We start from the raw sequence: 22,515 nt of genomic DNA on the forward strand, positions 1-22,515 counted from the left end.
TTCTATTATAGTAATATTCCTAAGTACATATGGAGATAGATTATTCATTTAAGAGGAAAGTCAGAAAGGATCAAATATTACACTTGTCTCCCTAAAACTCTATCTGACCTCAGGAGCCATCCAAAATGGTGTTCCTACAGAAGTATTCCGACGATGCCAGGTGCTGGTCAGCTGCGCAGACACACCTGGAAGGAAGAGACTAGACTTACTTCTTGTGTTAATTTCTCATGTAAAGAGATTCCAATTGCAGTAAGCTTGCTTACAAACTAATATTAAAATTCTGTTCCTTTAAGCTGCCACTGGACTTGAACTCCACATTAAAGTATCCCAAGCCAGGATTTCTGCATAGCCAAAAGACAGACCAGTCCTCCTGTTTTCTGTTTCTCATGTGCAAACCTTTGCATCCTTAAAGCCCCATTTCAAGTTTTAGGTTCCTCATGCTGACTTTTAATCTGCATTTGATCATACTAACCTCTATTTCTCTTGACCTTTTACATTTTTAACTATCTGTCTGTATTACATATTTCAGCATGTAATTGTTACTTGAATGGTATGCTTCTTACCCTTCCTCCTCTCTCTGCTCACTATCAAATTCTGGTGAATCTGAGAATATTTTATGGTTGTATGCACATAGTAGGTGACAGGAAGTTTCCAAATCAATGATATCTATATAATGGAATCCATTCTTTTCCTTTAGAGAGAATATAGACCAAAGGACTACAATGAAGAGGTACAATCAAGTATTTCAATCATGTCATCCTATTAGTCCCACCAGGTTATACATAATTCTAACTTACTCTTAAGAAAATTAGAAGGAAAGTCTCTCTCCTTGCATTTTACACTCCTGCTCTTCACATGGGAACCTGGTTACTTACCTGTGGTGGTTCAGTGCTACTTCCCTTGACCTTCTCTGGACTTGATGGGTTATAACCAAATCAGGGGCTTTCACTCCCTGATTGCTCTGTTTTGAAAAGTACCTCCCAGGTGTCACATTTGTTTTAGGCTCTGGATATTTATCTGACAAGCCAAGTAGAACAAGGCACTAACAGAAATGTAAAATTGGATATATTTGATTCCTCTAAGATGCTATTTGACATTTATTATGAAATTCAACCAAATGTGCATTTCTCTAATGGAAATATGTTTGAGCAAAGGGGCTAGTATGTACTAGCCCCTAATGTAGAACCAAAACATACTAGTATGTAGTAGTACATAGTATGTAGTATGTAGTATGTCTTGGTTCTACATTAATTGTATCCCTTAATGTCCGACTCCATCTACATATACCACTTCACACTGGTCAGAAAGGCTATCATAAACAAAGCAACAAACAAGTGTTGGAGAGGTTGTAGAGAAAAGGGAACCCTAGTGCACTGTTGGTGGAATTGCAGATTGGTACAACCACTATGGAAAACAGTATGGAATTTTCTCAGAAAACTAAAAATGGATCTGCCTTTTGACCCAGCAATTCCACTTCTGGGATTATACTTTAAGAATCCTGAAACACTAATTCAAAAGAACCTATGCACCCCAATGTTCATAGCAGCACAATTTACAATAGCCAAGTGCTGGAAGCAACCTAGGTGCCCATCAGTAGATGAGTGGATCAAAACACTGTGCTACATTTACACAATGGAATACTACATAGCAGAAAGAAAGAAGGAGCTCCCACCCTTCATGACAACATGGATGGAACTGGAGAGCATTATGCTAAGTGAAATGAGCCAGGCAGTATAAGACAAATACCATATGATCTCACATATAAGTGTAGCCTAAGGAACAACACAAACAAGCAAGCAAAATATAACCAGAGATATTTAAATAAAGAACAAACTGACAGTAACCAGAATGGAGTGGGGAGAGGGATAACAGGAGAAAATAAGGGACAGTCCATCAAGGAACATGTATGGAGGACACATGGACAAAGACAATGGGGGTGGGGGAGGATTGAATGTGGGAGGTAGGGGAGAGAAATGGGGGGAAATAGAGACAACTGTAATTGAACCACAATAAAAAAGTTTAAGAATTCAAATGTCAAGTAAGTGAAATAGAAAAGGAAAGGAGAAAACCACAACAAAGTAAAAAATCAGAAGTATTGCTTCTGGCAGAAAAGTGACATTTTAGACTAAACATGTGCTACATTTTCTCTTTCTGGGTATGAAAATTATGTCATAACTGGCATTTTTCTGTAAGTATTCATATCTTGGTATCTGAATTTATAGACATTTATAACAGAAAATATTTCACAGGACATATTTATGAAAAGATGCTAAGGAAAGGTTTTTAGAGGTGGGGCATGTGACTCAAGGTAGACCATTCAGACTCTCTTCCTTAGAAACATGAATTTGAGTAGAGACCCTGAGGGAAGGAGATAACTAGAGTTGAGTCAACCAATGGCAAGTCCCTAAGGATTAGTAGAGGTGGTGCTGCCCCAGAGGTCCAAGGCTGCTATAGCTCTCTTCTTAAGAGGCTAGATGGCCCAGCTCTCCCTTGACTTTTTAAGCCAGCAGTGTTTTCAGTTCTTGCCTCAGTTGGTCAATGAGTTTCTGTTGCTTACAACAAAGGAACCCTGACTAATACAAGATCCTAATGACTTTACACCTGAAGGAGCAAATGTTTGGCCTCCAAACTATTTAATCACACCTCCTAAACAATAAAAAACTTTTAAGTAAGTACATTGTACACAGATATAAAGACAGTCTATTCTCTAAATATCTAGTGGTATATTAATATAGACATTATAAAATATAAAATGAAGATAATTTTAAAAGATGAGATTAAAATAACTGTAACAGAGGTATGAGTATTTCTTTCTGCATGCCAATGATATTTTGCAAACACCCTGGTATTGACTGACACTCCCTCTGAAAATGCTGGGGTAATGAATTACAATGCTCCTAGAGTCTCACATACCTTTTAGTGCCTGCTGAGATACTGCAGAAAGAATGTTTTATACCTAATCTCTATAAACTGCATGGAAACAAGAAAAATTCAGCCCTGATTATAAAGAAGGAAAAACATAGTCCCAAAATAAGTTAAGAAGAAAAAATACAACTATATAGAATACAAAATTGGTGAGTCAGAGAATATTGGATGATTGTCACATTAGAAACAGGATACACACCCAAGTATGAAATTGACAGATGACTCATTTACCAAATCTCGTGTGTTTGTTGACCACTTCTGCAGTGATTGTTAAACCTCCAGGCCATTTACCAACATAGCCAAACAGCTTCAGAGCTAGAAGGCAACTCAATGGCTCTAAAGTTCACTTCAGATTAGTAAACTTCAGCTGGAGAGAAAAATGAGTTTCCTGAGGACAAATGGCATTTTTACTCAATATAAATTCTCACAAGGAAAGTAGCTAAGGAGGTAAAAAATATAAAATTCTATTAAAAATGATTGACACAAATAACTTTAAAAGGCAACAGGAATCTAAATGATGAGTTCAGGAGCCCTAGGATGTCAAGATTAGCAAAATCATCTCGTCTAGAGAGGAACTAATGGAATAAGTCACCAAAGTAAACAGTTACATAAGCATCTCAAGGGAGAAAATGCCAAAGGGTGGAAAATTCCAGGCAGAAAGTTAGAATAGTGAAAGGTTATTGAAAGAACAGGAGGTCAAGAGGAGATCAGGACTGAACAGAAAACAGTAGAAGAGAGGACAATAATAAACTGAAAGTCAAAGGCATAGGTTCATATTAACGATTCTTTAGTCCCTTAGTTGATTACACTGCTGGGGAATTTTCATGCTATATTAGGTCCCTTCAGCAAGGTTTCCTGGGCTGTTGGATGGCTGTACAGCAAATCTGTTCCCTTCACATTAGTCCTGCTTCTAAGGGAAAAAATGTGCAGGTTTCACACCTGTAGTCAAAAGGTCTCTTAGGGTCTTAGCAAGTCAGAACAAACATCACATGTGTTTTTCAACATGGTTCAAACAGACCAGAAAATTCCAGGGACTTGATTTCCTACAACCATACAGGAAAGCCCTTGACATCTCCCATCTCCAGGGACCAAAGGGAAGACCATGGGATTTTTTGTTTGTTTTGTTATAAACAAAATACTGTAGGAATAAGAACTGAAATTATAAAGATAGAATTTTTTCAAGAAGAAGAAGGGCCATAAAATGTGTTACACTATCCAATATCCTTATTTTTGAGCCCTGGCTGGCGTAGCTCAGTGGATTGAGCTTGGGCTGCGAACCAGGCATCACAGGTTTGATTCCCAGTCAGGGCACATGCCTGGGTTGCAGGCCATGGCCCCCAGCAACCGCACATTGATGTTTCTCTCTCTCTCTCTTTCTCCCTCCCTTCCCTCTCTAAAATAAATAAATAAAATCTTGAAAAAAAACAATATCTTTATTTTGGTAATGAGGTTAAGACAATGCAATGATTAATCTTATGAGTCAAGTTGGCTAAGCCATGGGCCCAGATATTTGGTGAAACATTATTCTGGATATTTCTGTAAAGGTGTTTTTGAATAAGGTTAACATTCAAATCAGTAGATTTTTGAGTGAAGCAGATTATTCTGCATAATGCTGGTGAACCTCACTGAGTAAGGCCATGAGTAAAAGGCCTTAATAGAACAAAGACTGACCCCCACTGGGCAAGTTCTTTTAGCAAACAGCCTTTGGACTCATGGCACCTCTTTTTTGGGTTCTCAGCTGCCAGCCTACCATCAGATTTTGGAGGTTGTCAAGTCTCCAGAGATACAAGAATCAATCTCTCAATCTCTCTCTCTGTACTCTGTCTCTCTGGAGAAACCTACTACAGATTTTTGGTACTGAGAGTAGTTCTAGAGGAACAGAATCTTAAAAATGAATTTTCTGAGTTGGTCCTGGTGCTTCTGGAATTTGTTTTCCAATCTCATTAGACTTAACAATATTAGCTTTATTTCCAGTAGTAAAGAGCACTGATATACCATGGGCATGATGTGGCAATAGGGATATGCAAAACATCATCCCTGGATATTTGTAATCAAACACTTACAAGAGGTCCAGTTCAGGGTGACCATTTATATGATCTCTTTAAACATTTGTGTTAAACTATTGAGTATATTGAGACTGGCTGGTTGCTTCTAATGTCACTGGACAGAGTGAGGACAGAAAATAATGAGCTTGTGGTTTCACATGCTCAGCTCAAGTGTTGCATAAATGACCCAAGAACTTCTATGTCTGCACTTAAAGAGAACCTTCTCTCAAGTAGCTGAAGAGCTTACATTGCTGAAAACCAAACCCAGAATCTCATCTTGCAAGATTCTAAATTAATTTGACAACATCCCATGGTATCTACTGTTAAAGTGAGGGTATTATTGAAAAGGAAAGGGATCCTGAAAATTGGAATGTGGACCTGTGGAAGCTGGGGACTTTGAACTCCTAAATTATGATGAGTCTTCTTTGCTGGTACAGCTGAGCCCTCTAACCCCATGGAAGAAGATTAACCTTGCATTGCCTGAGGAAACGGTAATGGCCTCCTCTGATGTACAAGTAGTTGCCTTACTAGATACTACTTACTCTCTTCAGGCCTCACCCTAACCACCTCTCTCTGCTTCCAAACCTGTAATTAGACTTAGGTCCCAACACAACCCTAAAGATGAAGTGCAAAGTTTGTTTGGTTGGTAGGCTCAGACATGGGCCAAATAGTGGTTCCCAATACATGAACTTGTAATACCAGAACTACATTAGTTTACTCTAGAGGAAGGGATTCAAAAGCTTAAGAATGTTGGGATGTTAGAGTGGATTTATCATTTAAGACCTATTCACCCAACATGGGAGGGCCCACAGACTATACATGTTTCAACAGAACTGTGAGAAAAAAGTTTTTGAGGGGACCCCCAGCATCCCTGAAGAGCTCTGTTATCACTCTTCTCTGTAGGCTAGAACTTACAATGGGGACTGCTGCCACTAAGCTGGGAGAGCTAAATGCAATGGGAATAATTGGATCACAGGGTGGCAGGGGCCAAGTGGCGACCCTCATTTACCAAAAGCAAGGTAGACATGGTTACCATAATGGGCAGCAAAGTCAAAGCAGTATGAGTTGACTTGCAGAGACTGATAGTGTTGCTACTTGATCTTGGCGTTACTAAAAGTTGTAGATGGGAAGCCTACTAAATTCTTACTTGATCTGTATAAGCAAAATACTTCTAGGTTAAGTGAATAAAGCCTAACTTGAATCATAAAAATAGACAGTCATGGCCCCTCAATCAATTCTAAGACTGCAAATATTTTATGGACCCAGAAACACTTGATTGAAGGGGAGAACCCCAGGACACTGCCCAAAATTTATACTGTTGATCTTTCTCCAACCTTTCAAAAGGGACCAATGGCTTTTTCCTAGGGTGCACTGGGGACAAGGAAACAATCAGACTTTTCTGGGATTACTGGATACTAAGTCTGAATTGACACTAATTCCAGGAGACCCCACAGGTAACTGTGTTCCACCAGAATAGGCACTTAAGAGAGGTGAGGTGAGCTCTGGAGCTTCAGTTCAGGTCTGTCTCACAGTGGACCCATGCTTTTGTTTTCTCATTGCCGATTTAGGAGATTGGAATAAATCAATGATTCTTCATTACTCTTGGGTTACAAACTACTTAGTGACTTTCACAAAAGTTTTATACTTTCTCAATAGGAAATTCATATTCCCATGTTTTGCATATGAGGAATATCAAAAATCTTCTGGCATTCCTGTACTTAATACAGCAAATCAAAGTCAAGGTTATCTCCAGTTTTAACATTTAATAAGTCCATGAGATGACACAAGGTAATTGATTCTACACAACCACCACTTCTTTCAATACTAATGTGATTTCCCTTAAAAATCTGTCTTCTTTCCAGTCCACCTGGTGCTAGATCTTTCCCTTTCTTTAGTCAATTCTTTACTCAGCTCACATAAACAAAATGGTGTAATGTTTTCTCTAAAGACATCAAGGTTACTACTTGCTGCACTTTCTTTGGCTTTGAACACATGACTTATGCAACTAGAGTTGTCTGTACCTGACTTTGTGTTTGTGTGTATAGTAGTGAACCTCAGTTATAGAGAGTTCAGTATATATAATTCTCCTCATTTAGGGTATTCTATCATCACTGATTTTTTTTTTATCATTGTTCAATTACAATTGTCCTCATTTCCTCCCATTACTCTCCTCTGCTCTACCTACCACCCACTTCCCACAGTCAGTCCTCCCCCCTGTTGTCTTTGTCCTTGGGTCCTTTATACATAGTCCTTTACTTGACTTTTCCCCTTCTTTCTCCTGTTATACCCCTTCCTGCTCCCCTTTGGTCACTGTCAGTTTGTTCTTTATTTCCATATCTCTGGTTCTACTTTACTTGCTTGTTTGTTTTGTTGATTAGCTTACACTTATAGATGAGATCGTATGGTATTTGTCTTTTACCACCTGTCTTATTTTACATAGCATAATGCTCTCCAGTTCCATTCATGTTGTCATGAAGGGTAAGAGCTCCTTCTTTCTTTCTGCTGTGTAGTATTCCATTGTGTAACTGTACCACAGTGTTTTGATCCACTCATCTACTGATGGGCACTTACGCTGTTTCCAGAACTTGGTTATTGTAAATTGTGCTGCTATGAACATAGGGGTGCATGAGTTCTTTTGAATTGCTGACTCGGGATTCTATATTCCCAGCAGTAAAATCACTGGGTCAAAAGGCAGTTCCATTTTTAGTTTTTTGAGGAACTTCCATACTGTTTGCCCCAGAGGCTGCACCAGTCTGCATTCCCAACAGTGCACTAGGGTTCCCTTTTCTCCACATCCTCACCAGCACTTCTTGTTTGTAGATTTATTAATGATGGCCATTGTGACAGATGTGGTGTTTCATTGTGGTTTTTTTTTTAAGATTTTTAAATTTATTTTATTTTTAGAGAGGGAAAGGAGGGAGATAGAGAGAGAGAGAGAGAAACATCAATGTGCGGTTGCTGGGGGTCATGGCCTGCAACCCAGGCATGTACGCTGACTGGGAATCAAACCTGCGACACTTTGGTTCGCAGCCCATGCTCAATCCACTGAGCTATGCCAGCCAGGGCTCATTGTGGTTTTAATTCGCATCTCTCTGATGGCTAGTGATGTTGAGCATCTTTTCATATGTCTATGGACCATCTGTATGCCCTCCTTGGAAAAGTGTCTATTCAGATCCTTTGCCCATTTTTAAATTAAATGTGTTGTCTTCCTGGTGTTGAGTCATATGAGTTCTTTATATATTTTGGAGATCAAACCCTTGTCCGATGTATCATTGACAAATATGTTCTCCCATACAGTTGGTTCCCTTTTCATTTTGCTGATGTTTTCTTTAGCCATGCAGAAACTTTTTAATTTCATGTACTCCCATTTGTTTATTTTTCTTTTATTTCCCTTGCCCTAGAAGATATAGCAGCAAAAATATTGCTACGTGGATATCTGAAATATTATTGCTTATGTTCTCCTCTAGGACTTTTATGGTGTCATGACTTATATTTAAGTCTTTTATCCATTTTGAGTTTATTCTGGTGTATTGTGTAAATTGGTGGTTTAGTTTCTTTTTTTTTTTTTGCATGTACTGGTCCACTTCTCCCAATACCATTTATTGAAGAGGCTATTTTTACTCCATTTTATGTTTATGTTTCCTTTGTCAAATATTAATTGACCATAGAACATGGACTTATATCTATGTGTCTGTTCTTATGCCAGTACCAGACTGTTTTGATTACCATGGACTTCTAGTATAGTTTGATATCACATATTGTGATCCCTCCTACTTTGTTGTTTCTCAAGATTGCTGAGGCTATTCAGGGTCTTCTGTGGTTCTATATAAATTTTTGAAGTATTTGTTCTAGATCTGTGAAATATGCCATTGGTATTTTAATAGGAATTGCATTGAATCTATAGATTGCTTTAGATAGTATGGACTTTTTAATGATGTTAATTCTTCTAATCCATATACACAGTACATGCTTCCATTTATTTGTATCTTCCTTAATTTCTTTCTTCAGCATTTATAGATTTCTGAGTGTAGGTCTTTTACCTCCTTGGTTAAATTTATTCCTATGTACTTTATTTTTCTTGTTGCTACATCAAATAGGATTCTTTTCTGATATGTCATTGTTGGTGTACAAAAATGCCATAAATTTCTGAATATTGAATTTATACCCTGCTGTTTTGCCATATTCACTTATTAGGTCAAGTAGGCTTTGGGGAGACTACAGTGTTTTCTACGTACACTATCAATGTACACTATCATGTCATCTGTGAATAGTGACAGTTTTATTTCCTCCTTTCCAATTTGGATTTCTTTTTCTTGTCTGATTGCCATGGCTAGAATTGCCAGTACTATGTTGAATAAGAATGGTGAAAACAGACACACTTGTCTTGTTCCTAATCTTAAGAGGAAAGCTTTTAGTTTTTGCCCATTGAGTATAATGTTGGCTGTAGGCTTCTCACATGTTCTTTTATCATGTTGAGGTATGCTCCTTCTATTCTCACTTTGCTGAGTTTTCACCATAAATGGGTGATGGATTTTTTTCAGTATCTATTGATATAATCACGTGCTTTTTGTCCTTCATTTTGTTTATGCAGTATATTACATTTATTGATGTGCACATATTGTACCATCCTGGGATGTCTGGGGTGAATCCCGCTTGATCATGGTGTATGATCTTTTTAATGTATTGCTGAATCTAGATAGCCAATATTTTGTTGAGGACTTTAGCATCCCTGTTTATCAGAGATACTGACTACTCTGTAGTTTTTTTTCTTTGTTGTGTCTTTTTCTGATTTTGGAATTAGGATGATACTGGCCCTATAAAAAAAGTTTAGGAGTTTTACCTCTTCTTGAATTTTCTGGAATAGTTTATGTGGAGAGGAGTTAGTTCTTCTTTAAATGTTTGGTAAAATTCACCTGGGAAGCCATCTGGCACAGAGTCCTGGTGTGCCAGGAGTTTTTTTTATTGCTGCTTCAATTTCACTAGTTGTTAATGGTCTATTCAGGCTTCCTGTTGCTTTTTGATTCAGTTTTGAAAGATGGTAGTTTTCTAGAAATTTGTCCATTTTGCCCAAGTTGTCCAATTCTTGGCATTTAGTTGTTCATAGTAATTTCTTACAATCCTTTGTGTTTCTGTGGTATCAGCTGTAACTTCTCTTTCATTTCTGATTTTATTTATTTGGGTCATCTCTCTTGTTTTCTGGATGAGTCTGGTTAAAGGTTTGTCAATTTTGTTTATCTTTTCATAGAATCACCTCCTGGAGTTATTGATCCTTTGAATTTTTTTTTAGTCTCTGTCATTTAATTCTGCTCTGATTTTTATTATTTCTTACCTTCTACTTGCTTTTGGCTTTGCTTTTTCCATTTTAAAGTTATTTATTTTGTTTTTAATCCCTTTTGAATTATTGTTCAAGTACAATTGTCTCTATCTTCTCCCTATCACTCTCCCCCACCCCAGCCACTCCCACTTCCCACCCTTCATCTTATCTTATCCCCTTTTGGTTTTGTCCATGTGTCCTTTATAGATGTTCCTGAAAACCCTTCCCCACCATTATCTGCTCTTTTGTTATTCCTCTAGTCCTTGTATATGTTGAGTTAGGTTGTTTATTTGAGATTTTTCTATCATCTTCAGGTAGGCCTATATTGCTATCAGCTTTCTTCTCAGAACTGCCTTCGCTGTGTCCTATATGTTTTGGGATGTTGTGTGTTTATATTTATTTGTTTCCTGATGCTTTTTGATTTCTTCTCTGATTTCATTGTTAATCTATTCATTATTTAATAACATGTTATTCAGTCTCCATGTATTTGAATGTTTTTGAGTTTTTTCTTTAAGGTTGGTTTTTAGTTTCAAGCCATTGTGATCTGAGCACATGCTTGATATGATTTCAATTTTCTTGAATTTATTGAGGTTGTTTTGTGTCCTACCATGTGGTCTATCTTTGAAAATGTTCCATGTGCATTTGAAAAGAATGTGGATTTTGCTTCTCTTGGGTGAAAGGTTCTGCATATGTCAATTTAGTCCATTTGATTTAGAGTGTCATTCAATGCCACAATATACTTTGCCATAAAAATGCCACAAAATCCTGTTGATTCTTTGTTTGGAAGATTTATCCATTGTTGACATTGAGGTGTTAATATCCCCTATGATGACTGTGTTGCTGTCAGTCTTTCTTGAAATCCTCCAAGATTTTTGCTATATATTTATGTGCTACTATGTTGGATGCATATATGTTTACTAGGATTATGTCCTATTAATGGAAGACCCCTTAAGTATTATGTAGTGATCTTCTTTGTCTGTTTTTATGTCTCATGTTTTGAAGTCTATTTTGTCTGACATAGGCATTGCTACCCTTGCTTTTTTTTCTTGTCTGTTTTCTTAAAATATTTTTTCCATCCCTTTGCTTTTCAGTCTGTGTAGATGTTTTGTTCTGAGGTGGGTCTCTTGTAGACAGCATATATATGAGTCATGATTTTTTATCCATTCAACTATCTTATGTCTTTTGATTGGAGCATTTAACCCATTTACATTTAAGATTATTATTCATTGCCAATTATTCCATACCTGTGTTTCCTTCTCTCTCTTCTTCTTCTTATACCAGTCCCTTTAGGTTCTCTTTCACTGCTGGCTTGCTGGAGATGTACTCTTTTAGCCTTCTTTTGTCTGGGATGCTCTTTATTTCAACTTCCATTTTAATTGATAGCTTTGCTGGATAGAGTAGTCTTGGTTGTAAGTCCTTGTTTTTCATTACTTGGAATATTTCCTGCCATTCCCTTCTGGCTTGTAGGGTTTCTGTTCAGAAATTGGCTGATAGCCTCATCAGAGCTTCCTTGTATGTTACTAGCTGTTTCTCCCTTGCTGTCTTTAAGATACTTTGTCTTTAAATTTTGCCTTTTTAATTATGATGTGTCTTGGATGGGCCTCTTTGGGTTCATCTTTATGGGGACCATATGTGCTTCCTGAAATTGTGTGGCTTTTTCCCTTATCAAGTTAGGGAAGTTTTCTGTCATTATTTTTTCAAACAGCCTTTCTATCCCTTGCTCCTTTTCTTCTCCTTCTGATATTCCTATGATGTGAATGTTGTAATGTTTCATGTTGTCCTGAAGCTCCCTTAAACTATCCTCATTCTTTTTGAATCTTTTTTTTCATTTTGTTGTTCTGACTGGGTGTTATTTTCTATTCCAGCTTGCTGATTTTGTCCTCTTCTTCATCTAGCCTGCTTTTGATTCCTTCTAGTGTATACTTCATTTCAGATATTGTATTCTTCATTTCTCCCTGGTTCTTATTCATAGCTTCTGTGTCCTTTTTCATGCTGCTGTAGTTCCCACTAAATTCCTTGTACCTCCATAAAGTTCCTTGTAGTTCTCACTGAGTCACTTGAGCATCCTTATAACTATTATTTTGAATTCTATGTCTGATAAGTCATTGGCCTCAATTTCATTTAACTCTTTTTCTGGGGATTTCTCCTTTCCTTTTGATTGGAGGTTATTTCTTTGTCTCCCCATTTTAGGGGACTCTTTTTTTTGTTTGTTTCTGCATGTTAGAATGCTCTGTTTTGACTGTCTTTCTTTGTGGAGTGGCCTTCTGTGGTAGGAGTTCTGTGGGACTCAGTGATGCAGTCTCTTTGATCTCCTGATCTAGATGCTCTAGTGATGCCCTTTATTCAGTTTATATGGGCTCTCTTATTGTACTTGGGTTTTGATTATTGATGGCTCAGTTTTGACTATTGATTGTTCATTTTTTTTTTTGTCAGAAGATCAGTTGGGTGCTAGAGGACTCAGCTTCCACCTATTTAGTTGCCGTCTTCCAACCTCCCTGTTTGGTTGATATGTTAGCCCTTGACTGGATCAGGGCCTCCATCAGGAACCTGGCATTCTGTCCCTGCCAGTTCAGCTATGGTTGCCTGGAAGATACTGTAGTTGTGGGTGAGGTTTGATCTCAACATATTACTTATATAAAGCACTAGCTTTCAAATTTTCAAGATTTATTCAACTACCTAATATATATATTTTACATATATATTATAATATTTAGACATGTATATATACACAAACATCTTTAGAATTCTCTGTTAATTCTCCAACTCTACTGCATGGTTTAAAAAATTTTGACATTAAGTTCAACCTTAGAGAAAAATTGGCAAGAAAAGCACAAATAATTTTTATCTAAATCATTTGAGAGTAAGTAGGTTACATGATGTCCCTTACCCCAAAATACTCTAGTGTGTAATTGCTACAACTATGGGTATTTCCTTAAATACCCATAACATGACTCATTAAGCCAGGAAATTTTAACAGATATATTTCTACCATCTAACCTATAGACATCATCCAAATTTCTTCAAGTGTCATAAATATGTTCTTACAACAAAAGGATCCAAAGCAGGATCATGTGTCGAATTTAGTTGTCATGTCTCTTTGATATCCTTTAATATGGAGCAATTCCTTAATCTTTCCTTGAATTTTATGACCTTGACATTTTTAAGCTCTTGGGTTTTGCTTCTTTTCATTCATTTATTCATGTAGGTATGAAAATATAGATTAATGGATTTCTATTTCATTCAGTGCATTACCACTGTTACCATCGTTACTATCATTTTGAAGCTCCCAGATGTGATCAATGAGAATTGCTTCAGTTTGGCTTCTGTATACCTTTTGACATGTCTCTATCATTCTTTGAACATTTCCTTACTTTTTGGCACACTAAGGTCCAGGTTCATCTTGTATAGCCCTGAAAACCAGTCTTTCTCCAAGAATCCTTGCTTCTTCTTAGTTAGGAATTATATTTAAAATCTGAGTTAGCTACTTGATGTGCTTGCCTTTGAGGCATCAATGCTTGCAAGCCTTCTTAGTGGAAACATCTAGGTAGCATGTATACACACATACACCCTCACACATGCTGTATTTATTTTGACAACATATCCATCTACACATATTGAAAACCACGAGTTCACATTGACCTCTCTGATTCCAATCCAACACCATTGGGTTCAGTTTTTTTCCCCTTTTCATTTGTCATTCTTTTCTCCAACGGTAAGAAACCTGGTTCCCACTGTCCCTATTATTTTTCCTGATTGTAGTAAGCCCCCCTTTATGCAACCAAACTCTTGTCTCCATCTTGACTACTCTGCAGATGCCTTTGTTACTTAGCTCAGACTCTGACAACCTGACTAGGATCACCATCGTCCTCCTAAACAAACTCTCTCCTTGTCTTACTCAGGGACTCAATACTCATCCAAGCCACCACTACCACCACCCTCCCAACATGAATGCCTCCCTCACTTGTTTCACATCCAACCACATGCTACGCCTTGCACTTCCATGCTTGCTCTACCTCACCTAAAAGCTTTTGTTCTGGATTACTTGAGAAGAAAGGAAGGAATAAAGGGAACTTCAAAATTGTTAAGTTCAGATGTAATTGCCTTACTTGATACTAAAAAGTGGGTCTTAATAAATAAATCACAACTTCTCTTTGACTTATATTACTCGTTGGAGATTTGGTCTAAATTTGGGCATGTGAGTAATAAGAGATTTAAAGCCATAAAATATTCTGTCATAAGAACAATGTATAAATAAATCACATGAAGTACATTCTGTACTTTCATATTGAAATGTTAACCAACCTATCAGAAATGAAATTCCCCAGAAAGAAATCCACAGAAATGAGAACCAAGAACTGCCCTTCAAATTTAGTCTCTCACTTTTTTATTCTGGACAAGGGCTGCTTTTTCAGACATTGGTTGACTTGCCTGAAGGGGGTTGCCTCCTGGGAGGTCATATTATTTATTGATTGATCACACACCAGTGACTGCTAATGTATTTCATTAATAACATTTACAAGCTCACTTGTCTTTTTGCTCTCTGAGGTGTCTAGTGGTTTTCTGTGAAAGCATATCCCACTTAGCAAAAAACCCAAAAGATTTTCTTAACTAGTATTACCAAACTGAATCTAAGTTTTAGTGTAATTAAATGAAAGTTTGCTATTTAAAGTAATACTGAATTTACTATAGCAAAGGGTTTTTTTTTTAAACAGAAAGAAGCATGTCTTTTAGGAACTCAAATAATTTTTATTAATTATAATGAAATTATATATAATTTATAACTAATCATTATATAATGTATACTTAAATTATAATTTCATTATAATAATTTGCATTATTTAGCAACTATTTAATAAAGTACTTATTTACTATTTATTGTGTACCTACTTTGTGTGTAACACTGAGCTGGTGGCTACATGAGATTATAATTTCATAATAAGGGTAATAACTCAGATATTTAAAAAATTATAAAATGTCAGTAACTTTACTAAATAGTTTTGTATCCTGTTTTTTACCGTGTTTACTGTTCATAGCAATCAACTGTATGGCTTTTAAAAATACTTGTAGATGAGCAGATTGATGTCCTTAGAGTTTTTTAGTGACTTTCTCAAGGTCACAGAATTGTGTAGAAAATCCTACTTCCCATTCAGTTATTCAAGAGTTTTTATTGAGCCCTTTCGATATGCCAGTACCAGGCTTGGTTCTAGGGACAAAGTGATAGACCAGATGGAAAGCCCTGTCGTCATGAAGCATATAGCTTGGCAGGGAAGGTGGTCAAATTAAACATATGGTTACAATCAAGTGTGACAACTGGCTGGCTACACAAAGTATAGGGTGTTAGGAAGGCACTCAGCTGGCAAAAAGTTAGCTGTGTCCTTGGAAATTCTCTCTCCAGTTGCTAAAGAAGTTAGAGCACTTTAGACAAAACTTTTTCAACTGATAGCCTGGGTCTTGCTACAGATTCCTATTTTCTAATGTTAAAAACTGAACATTATCTCATTCATTTTCTTGCATTCCTTCTAGAATAAAACTTAATCTCACCCTAGACAGAGAGATGCCTCAATCAGACTGAGGTGAAGATCGTATTTTTAGATAGGCAAAAGTGGAAGACATGCTAATAAATTTTGGAGTACTCCTGAAAGTACTTGGAAGTAATCAAATTTTCAAGTACTCTGAAGGGCTCAGTTACATGTGCCAGAGCCCAAACTGAGAAAGAGTGTGGTACATTTAATGAACCGAGAGAAGCTGACCAGGCTTTTAGACAACAGGGGTGAAGGTACCTTACCAGCACCAGAGGTATAAAAAAGTTATCACTCACTCAGTGCTTAGTCTGTGCCAGCACAGAGGACCATAAGGAAAGTCCTTCCCAAGGGCTAAGAAGAAGCAGCTGAAGAGAATAGTGAGCAAGAGAGTGGCTGGAACATGTGTGTTTTCTGAAAGGGTCCCTCTGGCTGCAGTGTGGAAAATGGACTGGAAGGAAGAGAATGAGACTAGATGCAGAGAGGTTGGTAAAGTGTAACTACAGAAGCCCAGGTCAGAGATGATGGCTGGGACTCAGGAGGAGCAACTAAGATGGAATCTGAGGCTATATGTGCATACTACAGAGCCTGAGTTTTCTGACTCAGTATAGATGTTGGGGGCGAACACAAGGGAAGTCTCAAGGATGAGTCTAAGATTTCTGGCTTGAACAATAAAACAGACATGACAATTTTCTAAGGCAAGAAATTCTTGATAGGGAGCAGATTTCCAGGGATAGATGAGGTGGTGGAGCTTGATTTTGGACATTTTCAGGACTGGAGGCCATTCCAGTACAGGTCTTCAGTACCCAATAATGAGCTTACCATCTATTTTACGAGGCGAGAAATTCAAATAATGTGCATTCTAAAACCTTTACATTTATCTATAGTCTTCTCTAAAAAACTGATTTAATCATAAAATGAGGACATTGATTTTCAGTTTGATTCTGCAGTCTGTAGTTTACCACATCTATTCCTTCTGCCCCTGAGAAGTTTGATAATGCATGCACCTCTGTCCTCAGGTTTTAATTCATATGAAAACCTACAAATCATTTTAGGTGAACTGAATCCATGTCCTCTTACAATGGAAGACAGAAATATACACATTATCTTACATACAAACACTAGCACTTTAGTATGAGACCTGGGAACACATTTAATAGTCAGGGGCCCTCTTCTAAATGCTGCTGAAAGTTAAATCTTTAAGTCAATTAATCTAAAACCAAAGCTCTCATTTTTGTCAGCTTTCCAACTTATGACTACTTATAAGATATCACATAAAAGGTCACCTTATTTATTATCTAGGCATATGTTTTTAATCTACATTACTTTGAAAGATATCCCAGGAAGTTGTACTTCTCAAAACTACTGGTTTACTGAGGTTTTCTTTCATGACTGAGAAGCTGTTCACTTACACTTCCTTAACACTTTTGTCTAGGGTATATATGCTGTAACCACTTTTTAGAGCAAGAGAATTAGTTAATTCATGAGATATCCAGTTAAATATTAAATTATCCATTTGGGTCTGTTAGAGGGGAGCCAGAATTATTTTCTGAGAAGAGTCAGGGTCCATGGAACAGTAAAGAGCATTGTGTATGTGTGTGTGTGTGTGTGTGTGCGTGCACGCACGCATGTTTAATTTCAGGCACAATTTATCATTAGTATCCTAACCTAGCCAAATTGTTCAAATACACAGCTTTGAACTCAACTAGCAACACAGACTACCTGTGTCCCTGTTATTAATCAGGAATAAACTGTCAAACTCACAGCTGCTTGGTAGTTTTCAAAAGCTCATCTGAGGAAAAAGAAAAGGCATATGCATGTTTGTTTGAAAGATATGCTAGTCTGCCAGTTATCCATTCCTCTCTATAGATAGTCTGAGATTCATTCCTAAATTAAACTAGATCTTTAGAGAACTACATAAGAGGGTATAAAAAATTCATTTCTAAAATTAACCAATGAACTTCTCTTAGCTTCAGTTTCCAAAATGCAAAATGAAGGAAGATTCATTCATTCAGTGATCACTCACTGAACTACTAATATCTAAAATGTTGGGTCAATAGAATAAGACATAGTCCCACTGCTCAAACACTAGTTTATCTATCTTTCTAAGTATCTTTTTTTATGATCAAAGAGGTCATTATAATTCTATGTGACAAACACAAAAATGGAGAAATATATAATGTACAGAAGCACACGGAAGGGCACCTTTCCCAGCCAAAGTGCAGGGCAAGGAAAGAAGAAGAATGACGGAAGGACATGGAGATGTCTTAGAACAATTATGCCCACCCTTACAGGATTTGGGTATTATTAGTAGGGATCATGTGAGAGGAGGTGTGGGAGAGCACTGTCAAAACAGGTAAATCACCACCCAGATGAAGAATACAGGTATCAGCTAGGGTGCCCTTGGCTAAGACACAGAAACTCCAAATTGGCTTACTAGTAAATGTGAAAATTTATTATCTCACATGACAAAAGGTACAGAACTAGGGCAGGCTCCAAAGTTGGTTGATTTAGTGGCTTGATTATGTCATCAAAGACCCTTGTTCTTCCTGTCCTCAGCTCTGCCTTTCTCAGGGTTGGCTTTCCACTTGAAATGGAACATCTCAGGGCAGAACAAGGTGGCTGTAGCAGTTTAGGCATCACAGTAAGACACAGAGGGTCCCGAGGTCCCGAGGAAGAAAAAGACCATCTTTCCCTTGTGCCTCCTTCTTAGGAGGGAAAAAATTTTCCCAGAGACTTTTGAAGATTTCCCCTCCCATTTCAAAATCCTTGATTTGAGCACATGCCCATTTGTAAAGCAATTACTGGTAAAGGCTGTCACATTTTAGGCTTAGGGTAATCATTTGGGGTGCCCTCTATTTAGAGAATCAGCCACACACACACACTGCTATAGTGGTGTTATGGGCACAAGCTAGCTGACTTGAAAGAAAACACTCTTTTGGGAATCACACATTTGCCAATTTTTTTAATAGTTAGATTTTATTCTGATAGCTGTAATTACAGTGCTTGTTTGTCAAAATGAAAACTGAAAACAAGCATATGAAAACAGTTGATTACTAATTACATATTGAAAGCCAAATTTTAAAAAATTTCTGCACTTTCTAACCTCAAGGAGATACAGCTTTTTCCTCTACTTTCAATGTCTGGAAAGAAAGGCATATGGAAAGTGATCAAATCATATCATACTACTCATTTTTGTAGTCCAAACTCATGCATTTCAAAAAAAACTTACCAAAATCTACCAGTTTAACTCCACCTTCGGTAGTCAACAAGATGTTATTTCCTTTTACATCACGATGGATAGTTTTGTTGTTATGCAAATGTTGAAGTCCCTAGAATGTAGAAGATATTTCTTTTTATTTTATTTTATTTTTCTATTTTTTTATCCTCACCTGAGGACATGCTTATTGATTTTACAGAGAGGTAAAGGGAGCGAGGGGAGAGAGAGAGAAACATGAATGTGAGAAACATTGATCAGTTGCTTCTTGCATGCCTGAACAGACCAAACCTGCAACCTAGGCATGTGCCCTGAGCAGGAATTGAACCCATGACCTTTTGACTTAAGGGATGGTGCCCCAATCAACTGAGCCATACCAGCCAGGGTGAAAATATTTCTTTTTAAAGAAAGGATCAAACAAAAACACATTTTTCAGATGGATGCATTTGTCCAAACCAATAGAGACACAGTGAAAATTAACATTCAAGCATTCTTCAATATTTAATAATGAATGAGTCATATCAAATTATGTCATTGACATTTTGGATTATATAAAAATTCCTAAAAGTGGGGCATGCCCTCAGCTTTTATCAAATATTTTATTAAAATGTGTTGTTCTCAAAAGAAAACATTCTATATACTTATATTAAAAACTAGCAACTAAAAGCCTCACTCTTTGTAAAAAATACACATGATCTACCTTCATCATAATCACAATCTCAGAAATAAACTTAGGAGATCAGAACTCAAGGTTCTACTGACACAAGGAGGGTAGATTTCTAATGGAAAGAAGATTTAGTGTGCTAAACATTTTAGATTTTGCATATATTCTTACACCAATACATACTAATGTAGTAATAGTTTTCTAAAAATACGATCCACATTTTTCATTTAACTAGAACTGCCTCATAATTAATGCACAAACAATTTAAATTGCCTTACCATTAGTGCTTCACGTAAAATATAGGCAATTATGGGCTCATTCATTCTTTTACCCTTTTTCAGAAATCCTTTCACAAGATCAGTCACTGATCCTCCATTGCACAGCTATAAAAGAATATTTCAAGATTGATATTAAAATGAACATGGTATTTTACGTACTTGCTATAAAAGGTTTCCCCAGAACATTTTAAAAAATTGTCCCTTTTTTTTCTTTCAAGTGATTATTTTCATCATCCTTTTGGTTTCATAGATGAATGGACATATCCTTTGTGCCAGGCATATTTCTAATCCATTTATACTATTATCTCTGTGACTCACAATTCTGTGAAATAGGTATTATTATCATCACCATATTAAAGAGGGGAAAACTGAGGCACTAAGTAGGAAAGTAACTCGCAGAAGGCCACCCAGCGGTGACAGAGCTAGGACATGAACTCAGACAGTCTGACTGCAGAGTCGACACCACACTGCTTAGTGACCCCGCAAATGTGCTTCATGGGCTGGCTGGCTGATCCGACCATCGTGTAAGATGCTGTTTCTACAAGGGAAAGCTTTAAAATCTAAACTTGAACTTACAAATGAACAACTGGATGGAGCCCCACTTATAACCAGTGTCTTCTACATTCGAAGACATGAAAAACCTGTGTTTTCTTCTATATCAAGAAGAGGGAATGTCCTCTAACTGGACGGACAGTACAGTGATCTGCCCTGGCAGCGGAGAACAGTGTCAGCATGATCAGCTCACGAAATGACTCAAAACTGACTGAAAAGAAGATAGAGCCCTTTAAATTGCAAGGTATTTATTTAAAGGGATAAAGTTTCAAGACCAGTTTAAAAATGTCTAAAAATCACTGCAGAGAGGCTAAATGTCTTTTCCTGTTTCTCCAAAATCTGCCTCTCCATGGCTGCCTCTTCTGTGATTAACTATTATGTTAATGCAGAATAAGCAGCTAGAATGTTATGGGGGGAATAAAGGAACCCAAAGAATGCCCAGTAAATAAAAATTTTAAATGAAATGTAAGTACTAATGCAACTATACAATTTGCACTAAGCAGTTCAAGTTTTACTTTCTGACATCAATTTTTATTTAAAACAGTTACTTTCCCCATCTGTTAAAGTTTAAAATACATAATTTTTAATAATATACATACAGTAAGGTATATTGAAGTATAAGTTACATATAATAAAATTCACCCAATTTAGTGTACAATTTTGAATTTTGACAAATGTATTGGGTTGGCCAAAAGTCCATTTAGGTTTTTTTGTAAAATAAAAGATACATTTTTCATTTTCACCAGTAACTTTATTGACTTGGATATTTTGAGTGTGTCAGCTATCTTCCTCTATTGGCGTCTAGTGGGTAGACACCAAGTGTGCTGCTAAACATCTTTCAGTTCATAAGACAGCCTGACAGCAAAGAATTATTTGGCCAAAATGTCAATAGTGCCAAGAAAAACTCCAAAAACCACTTTTGACATCTTTGATCAGTCACAGCTCCTTCTCCATACACTGCACAAATCAGTTTTTCATTTCAGTTGTGCTTTTACCTTTCTTGAAATAATAAAGCATAATGTGCCAAAAATGTTGTGTATTTTCTTCCATCTTCAATATTAAAATTGCTGCACAAAAATTCACCAATTTTGATGTCTTTTTAAAAATGCATGCTGATATGATAGCTGTCACAATACAATGTAACAAAATTGTTTGAATGAAATTAAAGACAACTAAGCACTGCTAGAATCATCTTATGGAAAAAAACAAATGAAATTTTTGGCAAAGTCAATATTAGTCACATAACCACTACCAACCACAATCAAGATACAGAACAAATGCATCACTTAAAAATCTTCCTTCATGTCTCTTTGTAGTCACACTCCTCCCCTACTTCCTGGCAACCACTAACCCTCCTTATGTCCCCATAGTTTTTGACATAGAAATTGAATCATAAGTGTGCAGCCCATTAAATCTGCCTTCTTTGACTTAGCATAATGAATCTAAGATTCATCTACGTTGTTGCACATTCCTTTTTTTTTCACATTTTTTACTGTTGTTCAAGTACAGTTACCTCCATTTTCCCCCCACACATCCTTTTAAATGCTGCTTTAATAATATTGTTTTTGTCTGTTGTGATGTTGAGTATTCCATTAAATAGATAAATCACTGTTTGTTTATTCATTCACTAATTGAAAAATATTTGAATTGTTTCTATTTTTGGGCAATTATAACTATTAAACATTCATATATAGGTTTTTATGAGAATATAATTTTCATTTTTCTTGGCTCAATATCTATGAGAAGGAATGGCTGGGTCTAATGGGTCATATGTTTGATCTTCTAAGCAATTGCCAAACTATTTCCCAAAGTAGCTATACCATTCTGTATTCCCACAAACATTGTATGAATTTTTTTCTTTTGTAGTTTCTTGAGAAGTTTTATAGTTTTAGGTTTTACAGATTGGTAGGCCTATGATCCATTTTGAGTAAATTTTTGTACATGGTGTAAGGTTTGGATTGTATGTAAATGTCCTGTTATTATAGTTCACTTTGCTACTAG

The 22,515-nt window shown here is 36.7% G+C and overlaps 1 protein-coding gene across 1 annotated transcript in view; it reads right to left on the bottom strand.

Moving 5' to 3' along the window:
• The window catches only part of MYO3A (myosin IIIA), a 203,556-nt gene that overhangs the window by 165,334 nt on the left and 15,707 nt on the right, over positions 1-22,515 (bottom strand). Inside the window, exons 3-5 of the mRNA XM_045858071.1 lie at positions 19,963-20,067; positions 19,036-19,135; positions 109-185 (exon numbers count right to left, since the gene is read on the bottom strand). Of these exons, the coding sequence (XP_045714027.1) occupies positions 109-185; positions 19,036-19,135; positions 19,963-20,067 (282 nt within the window). The remainder of the gene's footprint in view (positions 1-108; positions 186-19,035; positions 19,136-19,962; positions 20,068-22,515) is intronic.

This window comes from Phyllostomus hastatus, unplaced genomic scaffold (genome assembly GCF_019186645.2).
Source record: "Phyllostomus hastatus isolate PE091 unplaced genomic scaffold, TTU_PhHast_1.1 phas_scaffold_1674, whole genome shotgun sequence".
Lineage (NCBI taxonomy): Eukaryota > Metazoa > Chordata > Mammalia > Chiroptera > Phyllostomidae > Phyllostomus > Phyllostomus hastatus.